General features: G+C 47.9%; 1 protein-coding gene across 4 annotated transcripts in view; it reads left to right on the plus strand.

Annotated features, from left to right (window-relative positions):
* The window catches only part of PAX5 (paired box 5), a 192,614-nt gene that overhangs the window by 23,689 nt on the left and 155,397 nt on the right, over window positions 1–13,528 (plus strand). For all 4 annotated transcript variants that reach the window (XM_059411301.1, XM_059411300.1, XM_059411302.1 and 1 more), the window contains 2 exons: window positions 6,120–6,184; window positions 10,342–10,470. In XM_059411301.1, the coding sequence (XP_059267284.1) occupies window positions 6,120–6,184; window positions 10,342–10,470 (194 nt within the window). The remainder of the gene's footprint in view (window positions 1–6,119; window positions 6,185–10,341; window positions 10,471–13,528) is intronic.

Genomic DNA, 13,528 nt, shown 5'->3' on the forward strand with positions numbered 1-13,528 from the left:
AAAACAATCATTCCCACTCCGTCTCTGTGCACTTTGCTGCCTGTCTGCAGCTCCCTCAGGGACCCGAAGCCCTCTCCTGTGTACCCCTCCAGGGGCTCTTGTCTGGGAGCGCACTCTGGCTCCTTACTCCATTCCTTTTTTTTTTTTTTTTTAATATTTTATTTATTTATTTGACAGAGAGAGAGATCACAAGTAGGCAGAGAGGCAGGCAGAGAGAGAGGGGGAAGCAGGCTCCCTCCTGAGCAGAGAGCCCGATGCTGGGCTCCATCCCAGGACCCTGGGATCATGACCTGAGCCGAAGGCAGAGGCTTAACCCACTGTGCGACCCTGGAGCCACCCAGGCGCCCCTCCTTACTCCATTCTTTACCCAGAGTTCTTTGTGGTCTTTAGCCAACCAACCCAGCGATGCGGATAGAAGAGGTGTGGGACGCTGTCTGTTGCTGCCTGCCCTCCCCGCTCCAGCCCAGGAAGCCCCAGCCATCCCAGAACCAGCACCGCAGTTTTATTCTCCATATGAAGGCAAAGCTGCTAAGCTGTGTTCAAACGGATGCAGGTTCTGCAGGTTCGAAAGAACCATCTTGCTAATGTCCACAGATTCCTCTCCCTGCCCCTGCCTCTGTTGGAGGCAACTTCTCACGATTCCCCTATTTTAACAGCTAACGAGGGAGCAGTGGCTGGATTGGTAGCTATTCTGGTGGCCGCAGTGTCATCTCCACTGTTGTCCCTCACAAGCGTATGCCTTCCTGCTGTCTCCTGGGAGACCAGCCCGGGAACCCATGACTGACGTGGAGTTCAGCGCCACAGCACCTGTTGTGCTGAGTGTGTGGGTGATTTCCTGGGACACAAGATATCACATTTATGTTGCTTCCTAAGGACAAGTTAGCGCTGGGATGCTGCCCCAAGGATCTTTAGATTCCAGCCTGAGCGTCTGTTGGAGGTGACTGTCCGAGAGCTGGCAGAGACCGGTGGAATGGAGGCGGCCTTCTGTTTGAGGCCCGCAGCTCTAAATCAGTGGCCAAGCGGTGGGCACTGTGCATGGCGTTCCCAGCTAGAAGGACAGTTCTCTTTTCTTGTCTCTCTTTAGATAGTTCTCTTTAACCAATTTTATCAACAGTTGGTTCTGGTCATGTGAGAACGTGGGGTCAGCATGGCTAGGTGTTCGGATTTTTCAAGGGAAGCTACAGATCCACGTATTTATATAAAAGCTCCCACCTAGCAAATATATATATTTTTTAGATTTTATTTATCTAGTTGACAGAGATACAGTGAGAGAGGGAACACAGCAGAGGGAGTGGGAGAGGGAGAAGCAGGCTCCCCATGGCCAGGGAGCCCAAGATGGGGCTCGACCCCAGGACCCTGGGATCATGACCTGAGCCGAAGGCAGATGCTTAATGACTGAGCCACTCAGGTGCCCCCCACCTTGCAAATACTGGCAACTAATTCAAATAAAAAAAAATAATCGTGCAGCTAAACAAAGCTTGTTTAGGAACGAATGTGGCCTGAGGGAGCTAGTCTGTGAACTCTGCTCTTCCTCTGAACTTGGGCAGCAACAAGGCTTCTGAGATTGTTTACCCATTCCCTCTTTCTTCTCCACTTCGGTTGCTGGCCTGGGTGTCCCCTGTGGGGCTGCTCCCAGCATAGCCCAGTTGGACCCTTGCTTGTGGATTCTTAGCACAATTGATGGCCCAGGATTCTTACTGTCCAATGGTGGTTTCATAGCTCTGTATTCCTATTTCCTTTTTAAAGGTACATGATTTTCTGATTTTCTCTTTCAGTGTAATTGTGTATTGGGGGGGGGGGGGTTTGGTATGGGGGATGTGTCTGAGAAGATCTGCCTTTCAAAGAAGTGAGGGTGATGTTGAAATCAATCCTTACAAGTGCCTGTAATACCCAAAATCCCTGGGACATTAGTCCTTCATCTTCTAAATGGATTTGAAATCCACATAGGCTTTACATCGCCTATAGGAAATATTTAGCAGAGGGACCACTTCCTCTTTTTCTCTTTCTTTATGGTCCAAAGGAAGTGCTCAGGCATGGGGCCTGGAAGTCTGGCTGAAAGTCTGACGGGCTGTGTGACCCTGGGCAAGTCACTTGAGCACTCTGGGCTTTGGTTTCCCAGTTTGGAGGAACTGGCTGACTGCTGGACTCTCTTCCCTGTTGGACCATCTAGGATGTTCACATGGCACCCAGGGTCGTGCTCATGCACAGCAAAGTAGAGGATAGACCTTCCCATGTTATGTGCCTGTTAGCCAGACTGTCTGTGGTTTAGAAAAGATCCAGAGTGTGACTCTTATTGTGAAGAGTCTTGATGATCGCTTGTTAATTTTTAAAAATTTTTTTGTTTATTTTTGGGGTACCTAGATGGCTCAGTGGGTTAGGCCTCTGCCTTCGGCTTGGGTTGTGATCTCAGGGTCCTGGGATCGAGCCCCACATGGGGCTCTCTGCTCGGTGGGGAGCCTGCTTCCCCCTCTCTCTGCCTGACTCTCTGCCTACTTGTGATTTCTGCCTGTCAAATAAATACATAAAATCTTAAAAAAATTTTTTTTTGTTAATTTTTAATTTTTAAAGAATTGCTATGAATCAATTAGTCTTATTACTCCCACTGCCATTTCTTCACAGTGGAGGATAATGCTCTTTGTTCTTTTTTTTTTTTTGGCAGCTGCTGCAAGCAGATGGACAAAATCTCTATCTTTGGGGACAGCTTTGGAGGGTTCCCTATACTCTAGTCTTGCCTATGGAGGACGACCCCACTACAGCCTTAAAATAGGGTGTGGGGATGGCATCGTTCTCTTGCCCGACTCCCAGGGGGACCCCATGTGTTTTTAAGGCATTTGTGGAAAATACGGACCTTTTAAGATTGAAGCTAGTCTTTAATTGTTATGAAGATACTACTGAAAATAATAGCTAGCATTTATAGAGAATTTACTATGTAGTAACCGCTCTTCTAAATAATTAATTAGTTAAATTCTCGTAATAACCCAAAGAGGTGGGAATGATTCTTAGTCCCACTTTGCAGGTGAAGAAACTGAGCCACAGAGAGGTTAAGTAATTTACTCTAGGACATGCAGCTGGCAAGTTGGAAAACTGGGATCCAAACACTAGTAGTCTGATTCTGGAGCCTGTGTGTGTGTATGTATGTATGTATGTATATAATTTTTTATTTTTTTAAAAAGATTTTATTTATTTATTTGACAGAGAGAGAGAGCAGGAGAGCACAGGCAGGGGGAGCAGCAGAGGGAGAGGGAGAAGCAGGTCCCGCCACTCCTGAGCAGGAATCCCGAAGTGGGGCTTGATCCCAGGATCCTGGGATCATGACCCGAGCAAAGGCAGTCACTTAACCACCACTTAACTGACTGAGCCACCCAGGCATCCTGCAGAGCCTGTGTATTTAATCAATAGCTACAGCTGCCTCTCAATGATTTATAACAATGGATAATGTCTTACCAAATGATTTATAAATACATTGAAAGGAAAATAAAGTTTTCTTTGCTTAAATTTAATGGCCAGACAATTCTTTAAAAAGTTAGGACTTTTCCAGTCCACTTAGGACTGGAAGTAATGGGAAATAGTTTTGAAATATGTTACCATATTTTTGTACATATATAAACCATAGCGTGGATAAACTACATTTACATCTGGTGTATCCATATATTCACACTGAGCTCTGTCTCTGTATGCAAACACGCATGTATGCACAAAGAAGGTGACATACACAAAAATAATAAAATTTGGATCAGATTCTAGCTTAATTCCAGTTGGTTCCAAAAGACTACCTCACTCCCAGGTCCTTGTGAATATGTTCTGTGTTTGCTGAGTTAAAATAAGCCGTTTGAATACTGGAGAAAACAAACAAATACCGAGTACATTTGCTGCAGCACTTACACTGACTCATAGAAAGGGGCAAAGGGGGGCACCTGGGGGCTCAGTGGGTTAAAGCCTCTGCCTTCGGCTCAGGTCATGATCCCAGTGTCCTGGGATTGAGCCCCGCATCGGGCTCTCTGCTCCTCGGGGAGCTTGCTTCCTCCTCTCTCTCTGCCTGCCTATCTGACTACTAGTGATTCTGTCTGTCTAATAAATAAATAAAATCTTAAACCTGGAGGTTCAAGGGCCTAGACTCCAGAGGACCCGTGGTTGGGCTGTGGTGGGAAGGGAAATATTTGTTCCAGGCTCTCAGCCGAGCATGCTGAGCAGCCTGGGTGCCCACCACTGAGCTGTGAGATCGCAGAGGGCGGAGGCCGTAACTCAGCCACGGTATCCTCACTGCTCTCCATTTGTTCAGGCTGGAGACCCAGTGCAGCTTGCAACTTGGACTTCCAGAAATAATGGTCTGGAATGTGAAAAAGCCTCTCCTATGGCATGGAGTGAAGAGAGCGGGATACACACTGTGTACATGGTTTAATCCTGATTTTGCTATCAGAAAATGGGTATTTCTTGATATGCATAGGAATGTTAGCATAAAGGAAATACACTGAAATGTGATTTTATTTTTTTTTAAAGATTTTATTTATTTATTTGACAGACAGAAATCACAAGTAGGCAGAGAGGCAGGCAGAGAGAAGGAAGCAGACTTCCCGCGGAGCAGAGAGCCCGATGCGGGACTCGATCCTGGAACCCTGGGATCATGACCCGAGCTGAAAGCAGAGGCTTTAACCCGCTGAGCCACCCAGGCGCCCCTGAAATGTGATTTTAGATGTCTTCTTTCTTTCTTTATCCTTCTTCTATTTATTCTTCTTTATTTATTGCCCTAATAGTCTACAATAAACACAAAGTTGCTTTTATAATAAAAAAAAACTTTAGGGGTGCCTGGGTGGCTCAGTCGGTTGAGCTGCTGCCTTCGGCTCAGGTCACGATCCCAGAGTCCTGGGATCGAGTCCCATGTCGGGCTCTCTGCTGATAGAGCCTGCTTCTCCCTTCTCCCTCTCCCTCTGCTGGCTGCTCTACCTGTGCTCTTTCTCTCTGTCAAAATAAATAAATAAAATCTTTAAAAAAAAGAAAATAAAAACTCTAATTTCTTTTAAAAGGTAATAGAGGCTGAAGTAGAACTTTTCCAAAGAAAAGTTGTGTTACCACCCACCCTTCTCCCAAATGCCAGGGAAGAAACTTTCTTGTAGACCCCACAGCAGCTTCTGGCCCGGCCATGGTTGTGTACCCTATGACAATACAGGGCTTGGGGTCTCATGGAGGAGGCCCATATGAGTGTGTTGTTCCAGACAGAAATTTACAGACTAAGCTTCCCAGAGTCCAGCGCTGTGTGAGGAGCATCAGAGCCAGCAGGTGCAAAGGGAAGGCAGTACTGCTCTTACACCTTTTATACAGTAGGCTTTTCTGGAAGACTTTTTTCCAAAAAAGGATTTAATTACTTAAAGTAAGTAGAGTGATCTGTTCCAACTCCCTCATTGTCCTGAGGCCCACAAAGGAGTGGACTTGCCCAGGGTCACAATCAAGTTCATCATATTAGAGCTAGAGTGAGGTCTCTGGAAAGACAGGCCAGAACATCCCCGGTTCCTGGCCCTGTTCGAGCTTAAGCATGAGATTTTTGTACAAGGCAACTTTGGAGGGCTCCTTGTAGCAAAGCCAAGCCAGCCCTTTAACCCTTTTTAGTTTGAGAGCAATAAACATCCGCTTCCTTGATAATTTTTGACAGGTGGGGATGTGACTCCTTCTGTGGAGCTCTAAGGCAGAGAAAACAAGAACACATGGACCCCTAGGGAACAGAGAGGTCACCTGGTTCAGTCCTGTCATTCCACCGAGGAGGGGCACAGTTCCAGGGAAGGGAAGAAACTCCCTAACATTACTCAGGAGGTTCTTTCTGGAGCTGCAGCTGCTCCAGAGGAAAAAAGATGCCATTCATAACACTAACATATCATCCTTTTTCTACAGAAGAGGCCCTTGAATCCCAGACAGAGGCACAAGTTATCCCAAGACACCCAGGGAGGTAGGGGATGAGTTGGTACTAGTCCATAGCTCTTTGGACCCTCTAACTCCCAATCTAGGGTCATAGCCTCCCTCCTTCTCTGCTCCAGCTTGATATGGCTTTTCTGGTTGTCCGTGCAGAGCTAGTTGAGAAATCTTCTCCACGATGGCAAATAACCATTTATTTCTTTCCCACCTGTCCACAGGATCATCCGGACGAAAGTACAACAACCACCCAACCAGCCAGTCCCAGCTTCCAGTCACAGCATAGGTAAGAAGAACTTTTAAAAAAAATTTAAAAATCTAATGGGCTCCAAATATTCTAAAGAACTTTTAATCATTCTTATGGACAGATAATTCTGCATAAAACACTTCGGCACACGTACTAATGCGCCTTCTTTGTCATTCTCCAAGGGCTGAACCTGGTAAATGAATTTTATAAATACTGCTAAAAGGTTTTGAATTTTACTGATTATTATGATAAATAGCTTTCACCATGAGACAGAAAATTGAAATCTAAGCCAAAAAAAAAAAAATCCACTAATGGGGGTCTATAGAATGTCAGATAATTAAAGTAATAAATCAAGAAAGGGATACTTATTCATAACATTTTCTGCATCATTAGTCAGTAAGTAGTTTTGAATGTGTTTTTTTCTTCTATCAACCAGCCCTTCCACAATTCTTTGTGCACTTGCAGTCTTGAGTGAAGATGTGGCAAAACTTCCCAAACTTTCTCTCTCTCCTCTCTCGCTTTGATGTCATATACTCTGTGAACGGTTGAGGGCTGCCGTGGGGGTTTTGACACTCACAGAGGATAGTCTGTGGGAGCAGCGCTTGGAAGCCTCGGGGTCCTTTTGAGGAGTCCAGAAGTTTCCCCGTGCCTTTCCTTTCCCCATAAAGACTGTGAGATGACAGTGACATATGTCACTGGGGGTAAGGTTGTTTTCCTATAAAAGAGTGGTGGCCATTCAGTAAGCCTCTGACAGTCCCTATTACTGTCACTTAATAATGTCTCAGACTGTGTAATGTCGCTCCCTCTTTAACTGCAAACTTGAACTTCCCATGGTGATGGGGGAATGGGTAGAGGCCAGGCTTATACTTCCAGCTCTGCCACGAACTCATCCAGTGAACTGTGTAAGTCCCTTTACTTCTCTGAGCCTTAGTTTCCCCATTTGTGGACTGAGAGGCACAAATGAGATGCTCCCTGAGGTTTTGGTTCTCCATGGTTGCCTCTTTGGATAAAGGTAAGAGAGAATTCCTCCCTACCATAAAATAATTTTTTTTAAAGATTTTATTTATTTATTTATTTGAGAGAGAGAGAGAGCATGAGCAGGGGGGAGGGGCAGAGAGAGAGGGAGAAGCAGGTTTCCTGCTGAGCAGGGAGCCTAATGCAGGGGCTCCATCCCAGGACCCTGGGATCATGACCTGAACTGAAGGTGGATGTTTAACTGACTGAGCCACTCAGGTGCCCCTAAAATAATTATATAAGACTGATGAATCACAGACCTGTACCCCTGAAACAAATGATACATTATGTGTTAATTAATTGAATTTAAAAATTGAATTTAAATTTAAATTTAAATTCAATTAAAAGTAAATAAATAATAAATGAATAAATAAATAACTTTCCTTTAGTAGTCCATTCAGAAAGTGTTTGCTAAGCCCCTGCTTTGCAGGCGACAGGTGTTTTATTTTTTTTTTAATTTTTTTTTTTAATTTATTTTTTTTTTATTTTTTTTTTTAAAGATTTTATTTATTTATTTGACAGACAGAGATCGTAAGTAGGCAGAGAGGCAGGCAGAGAGAGAGAGGAGGAAGCAGGCTCCCTGCTGAGCAGAGAGCCCGATGTGGGGCTCGATCCCAGGACCCTGGGATCATGACCTGAGCCGAAGGCAGCGGCTTAACCACTGAGCCACCCAGGCGCCCCGCAACAGGTGTTTTAAAGGAGGCAGGACTTAATCCCTGATCTCAAGGGCTTCTCAGTCTGAGCAGGGAATGTAAGAGAAGTTTGCAAAACACTGAGATAAGACTCAAGAAGAAAGTACAGGGCATTGTGTGAGCCAAAGGAACGGAACTACCAGCTCTCCTGGCTGGGGTGAAGAGGGTTGAGGAGGGTTCCTGGGGAAATGTTTGTGGCTGAGATTTTTCACTTGTAGCTTTAACTGTTTCAGATCAGGGAACAATGAGTATCAGACTAAGTACTGATACTAGTGCTACAGTTGGGTTAGAGGAACAATTCTACTTGTAGGTCAGCAGAATGCTTTGTTTCGTCTCAGCAATTTTTATAAAAGATCCATTTTATATGTGTACAGCCCCTTATAGCTTACAAAGTTACTGAGGGCAGAGGAAATAGAAGTTGAGAGATTGATTAACTAGCCCAAGGGCACCCTGCTTTGTACGTGGCAGAGCCGAGCCAGGACTGGAACTTGGGTCTTGGGAGTCTAGTGCAATCACAAAATGTCATTGGCTCTGTTGGCAACATGGCGAGCCTTGACTGTACGTGGTGGTTGTTTTTTAAAGCACCAAGTGACTTGTGATCTTCTTTCTTCCTCTGTTCTTTGCACCTTAATACAGAAAAGGTTGTGAGATTTGCATAAATCTATTTTGAGGAGCCTCTTCTGGTGAAGGAAAAGAGAAGTTAACGATTTCTACTTCTGTGTCTCCTAAGGAAGATCTAAAAATCTAACTCAAATATGAGAAGAAAGGCACTGTTCCCTCTAGGTCTGTAGGAGCAAGAGCTGGATATGCTCCAAGGAAAGCAACAAACAACTTCTCATGCAATCACCACCATTTCTTGTAATTTCCTACACTTTAGAGTCAAAGGCGGCTCCACCTGCCTCCAGCTAGTTATAGCCCAAGGAAATGTGTCTGAGATTGGTTTGTAGGTTTTAATGAACCAAGAAAGAATTCCCACAACCCAGAAATGGAAATTCAGCTGGAGAGCTTGCGAGGACCCTGACGACTGACTGACTGGTCTTTCCCTTGGACTTTGGGGTTAGGAGTTAATGTGAGACTTGCATGAAACTTCCCCTCCCCAATGCTTATCCTTAGGAATGTAGACACCTGGCTTCAGTCACCCTAAGTGACTAACCCCGGCTCATTTCCGGACAGGGGGAAGTCTAGACTTGAGGTCAGCAGACCCAAGGCTAAGCTCTAGGGCTACTGCTTACTGGCTAGATCACTCTGAGCAAATAAATCCCTTTACCTGTGGAGCCTCCTTTACCAAATGGGGAAAATAATAACATTTTAGGTTGTTAGAACCATCAGATGAAAAGCACTGCACTAATGTGAAGCATAGAATTGTCTTTCATGATTCCTTAACGAGGAACAGTTTACTCGAGAGGTTCAGACTTCAGTTTCTGAGCTCTGTGGCCTTGGGCAAGTCACTTACCGTTCTCTGGGCCTTGGTTCCCTTACCTTTCCAATGAGATAATAATACTGCCTCCCTTATAGGATTGTTCTTAGAATTAAATTTAAAAAATGCTTCAGTAATGTCTGGCACAGAGGAAGTTCTCAGAAAACGTTAGTTATCATTATTCTGTATGTCAATGTATAGGATGTGTGCACAATATAGAGTCTATTCTATAGCCTATCATTATTGCATAATTAATATTAAATACTAGAATCCAGGTAAACTGGAAGGAGAAAAGGGTGAGGAACTATAAAAAGAAGGGATGGATTGCCGTTTGGAGTTTTGTTGGCTGTGTGTAGGAATGGGCAGGCCCTCCCGTTTGCAAGGAGGGGTGGATTTGTAGCAGGGACTGAACCTGCTTAATGAGTCATCTAGGTCTTTTTATTTTAGCCAAGGCTGGTGGTGGGCCCTAGCTCCCCGCTCTCTCTCTTCTCCATTTCCCAGCTTCCTGCATCCTTAGGCTGGGGTTGGAGCGAGTGCCCTTCTTCTTCTTCTTCTTTTTTTTTTTTTTTTAAAGATTTTATTTATTTATTTGACAGATCACAAGTAGGCAGAGAAGCAGGCAGAGAGATAGAGGAGGAAGCAGGCTCCCTGCTGAGCAGAGAGCCAGATGCGGGGTTTGATCCCAGGACCCTGAGATCATGACCTGAGCCGAAGGCAGAGGCTTTAACCCACTGAGCCACCCAGGCACCCCGCGAGTGCCCTTCTGACACTGTCCCGTGCTCCCTTCTGCACCGCCAGTCCTGTTGGCAGCCCATCCTCTCCCTCTCACCGCCCCCAGTAGCAGAAAACCTGGGCAAACGTCCCCCTGGAGGCTGCTCACAAAGCCCAGGAGTAGCAGCTGCCGTAGGGTGAGTGTCCTCAGCACACACTCAGCACACTCCCTGCGCCCCGCACTCCCCTGCTCGGCAGTCGCATCAGCCCAGTGCAGGGCTAGCGCCTTTGTTTGGGCTGGCCGCCCAAAGCGCCTGCCCGCCCGCCCCTGCAGCCCTGACCGCCCCTCTCCCTCTGCACAGTGTCCACGGGCTCCGTGACGCAGGTGTCGTCGGTGAGCACGGACTCGGCCGGCTCCTCGTACTCCATCAGCGGCATCCTGGGCATCACGTCCCCCAGCGCCGACACCAACAAGCGCAAGAGGGATGAAGGTAAGAGATGGCCACACAGCCTTGTCCGGGATGAACCCGCCCAGCTCTGCTGTGGGGTGATCAGTTGGGGGCGGAAGCGAAGATGCCCACTGAGCACCTGCTTGCCTGCAGAGCCCCTGAGTCCCCAGGTGGAGGGGATGCGCGGGAAGGGGCTCAGTGCTCTGGGAGAGGCAGCGGGGCTGTGACCTGGGAACTGGGGGCTTCCCACTGGCCTGCCCTCATCTTTACCCCTTGGCTGGAGGAGAGTGGGCCTGGCACAACCCTTGTGGCCTGAGCTTGGTGGTGAATGAGAAGACCCCTGTGCAGATCTGATGCCTGAGGGCAGGACGTGAAGGGTGTGCGCATGTCCTTGTCCCCTCTGTACAGGAGCACTAGGGGTGCTCAGGAGGGGGTGTCGGGTGCCCTGCCCTGAGAGGTCAGCGGGTAGCTTCTGGAAGGGCTGTACACACTTTCCCAGGAAGGCCTCCAGCAGTGGTGGTGCCGGGGGTTGAGGAAGTGAATCATCTCATCTCTGCCCCTGGGTCTGGGAGGAAGGAGTATGGTGCCCCCCCCCCAACCCCGGGATTACAAAGATGACAATCTTCCCAGTTGGTTTTTCTCAAACCCCATGTGCGTCTGCTGGCTGGGTCTCTGGAGCTGGCCATCTCCATCCCCGACACTGCCCCGCTTTACCTGGCTCTCTGTGGCCTGGACAGGCTGCCAGTGTGGCTGACGTTAATGGGTTTGAGAGGAGAAACGGACCCCTGGGAGTCTGTAAGACCTTCGTCAGGAAAGGGGAAAAAAAAAAAATGCCTATGGTTTAGGGCCTGAGAGCCGCGTGACAGAAATCTTGATTCAATTATTCTGTTCCTCGGCACAATTCCCTTTCTCGGCTCCCTGTAAGGGATGTATGTTCTCGTGAGCACATGCCTAAGTACTTAAGATCTGTAACTAGAAAATTGAGTCAGCCCAGCGGTGGATTGGCCTGTGGTCTGCGTGTTCCGGGAGTGCAGAGGCTGGGCCTGGGGCCTCCGTTTGGAGCTGAGGGGGTTTGTGGGGGTGGTTCACGGCTTCGGAACCCACCTCACCTCTTTCCACTGTTCTTGCCACTTGGAGCAGATGTCAGAAATCTTTAACTCAGCGGGTGTTGTGCTGTGTTACCGCAGGAGGCAGTAGGCCTACCATCTCTGTTGGTTTATGGGGTTGATGCTGTCATCTTTTCTCCCATTGTCACCTGGACGCGCAGCAGATGTGCCCAAGCTGGGACCCAGCTGTGTTTGATCACGGTGGAGGGGTGGGTTGTGTGACACTCCCTCACAGGCTGAGGGATCCCAGCAGAGATTTTTGGAGAAAAAAAAAAATCTGGTTTTATGTTTACCACCAAACAGACAGGTCCTGATTTGGGGGAGGAGGGCTGTTTCACTGCGTTTGTGGAATACCATACTGGCTTTCAGTCTCTGATCAGCGGCCACTGTTTAGCTTCTCATGCTGCTTTTAAAGGTCTCAAGGGGCGCCTGGCTGGCTCCGTGGGTAGAGCCTGTGATTCCTGATCTTGGGGTCGTGGGTTCAAACCCCACACTGGGTATGGAGCCTACTTGAAATAAATAAATTTTAAAAATAAATGAAATGTATTGAGTGGTCAGAATGCAGGTGTGTTGTTGGTCTAGACTGCTCTGTGCCATCAAGTCATTCCTTGAGGACGGTGGCCCATTTGGGGTATTGGCCGTTAAGAAGGACAGTGACAGATGGAAATGTGTTCAGGTGACCCTAACCTGGATAGACAGGAGTCTGGATATCATAGTGCCTGGAAAACATCTTGAGGCTCTGGGGTTGTTTTGATACAATGAAGAATGAGCAGGGCTGGATTGTTGCTTTCAAATATTTGGGGGGCTGGCACGGAAGGTGAGAGGAATGAGACTTTGCTGTTGGCCTTCAAGGCCAGTGGGCAGCAGATACAGAGGGGAGTTCAGCCCAGTGCAAGAAAGAACATGTAAATGTGAGAGTGTCTGGGGCAAACTTGAGAGGTAGTGAGTACCCTGTCACTAGAGGCATGGAAGTGAGCCTAAGTGAACATGTGCTGGGGCTGCTATAGAAGAGTGTCGAGAATTAGATGTGGGTGGGATTCGATAATCTTTGAGATCAAGTCCTGATCCCCAGAAAGACCTGGGAAGTGATCTATTCTGCGGTCTTGGGGCTAAGGGAGAATGATTTGATGACAGTCCTGGAAGCTGACAGGATTGGTAAGAGAGGAGGCAGAGCTGGCAACCAGAGCCTCCCTCTCTCCCTGTCTTGCATCACCAGGAGTGTACTGAGCAGGGAGGTGGACAGAAGTGCCCTTGTTCCCACCAACACACTGTCTGGGAGGAGTATTCCATGGTGCTCCCTGCTGCCCTTTCCTGCCCTCTTTCTTTATCTCACTGCATCCTTGCATTGGCTTCAGGGGGAGTTAAAGAGGCAGAAAATGCCACCTCTATCTTATAGAGGAGGAAATCGAGGCACCAAAGAGTTCTGGTGACACAGGTGGTGTGGCCGGGGGAGTCGGGAAGAGCTGGAGAGCCCCCGAAGGCCTTAGTTCCCTGGTATTTTCCCACTATCTATTACCCCTGGGTCCCTCCAGAGAGATGCTTTGAAGGCAGAGCAGCCTGGAGCTGGGCAGAGCCTGGGAACAGCGTGTGGAAGAGTTTCAGGCAGAAGGGCCTAGAGAGTAGGTTGGATGCTGCCGAGAGTGTGGTAAGAAGGTCAGAAACCAGCATTGCTGAGTCCATGGTGGGGCTGGCCCCTTGCTGCAGACCATGGCACTGTTTTCCCCAGGAGCCCTTGGCAGCCTGAGGGAAGGGCCATGAGGGAGAGAGGCATAGAAGGCCAAGGGGAAGAGGCTGAGAGGAATCCTCACTCCCATTTCTCCGATGAGGAGACTGAGGCCCTATAGAGTGGCGTTGCTCGCTCCATTCTGCTTTGCAGTCATCTCCAGCTAGGACTTGGGCATTTCCTGGTGCCGCTCTTCTGCCCAGGCCTCAGGGCTGGGGGTGGTGGTCATAGAGTCTAGTCACAAAGGGCTGCCCTCTAGAACTCATGGGCT

The sequence above is a fragment of the Mustela nigripes genome, chromosome 9 (assembly GCF_022355385.1).
Source record: "Mustela nigripes isolate SB6536 chromosome 9, MUSNIG.SB6536, whole genome shotgun sequence".
Classification (NCBI taxonomy): domain Eukaryota; kingdom Metazoa; phylum Chordata; class Mammalia; order Carnivora; family Mustelidae; genus Mustela; species Mustela nigripes.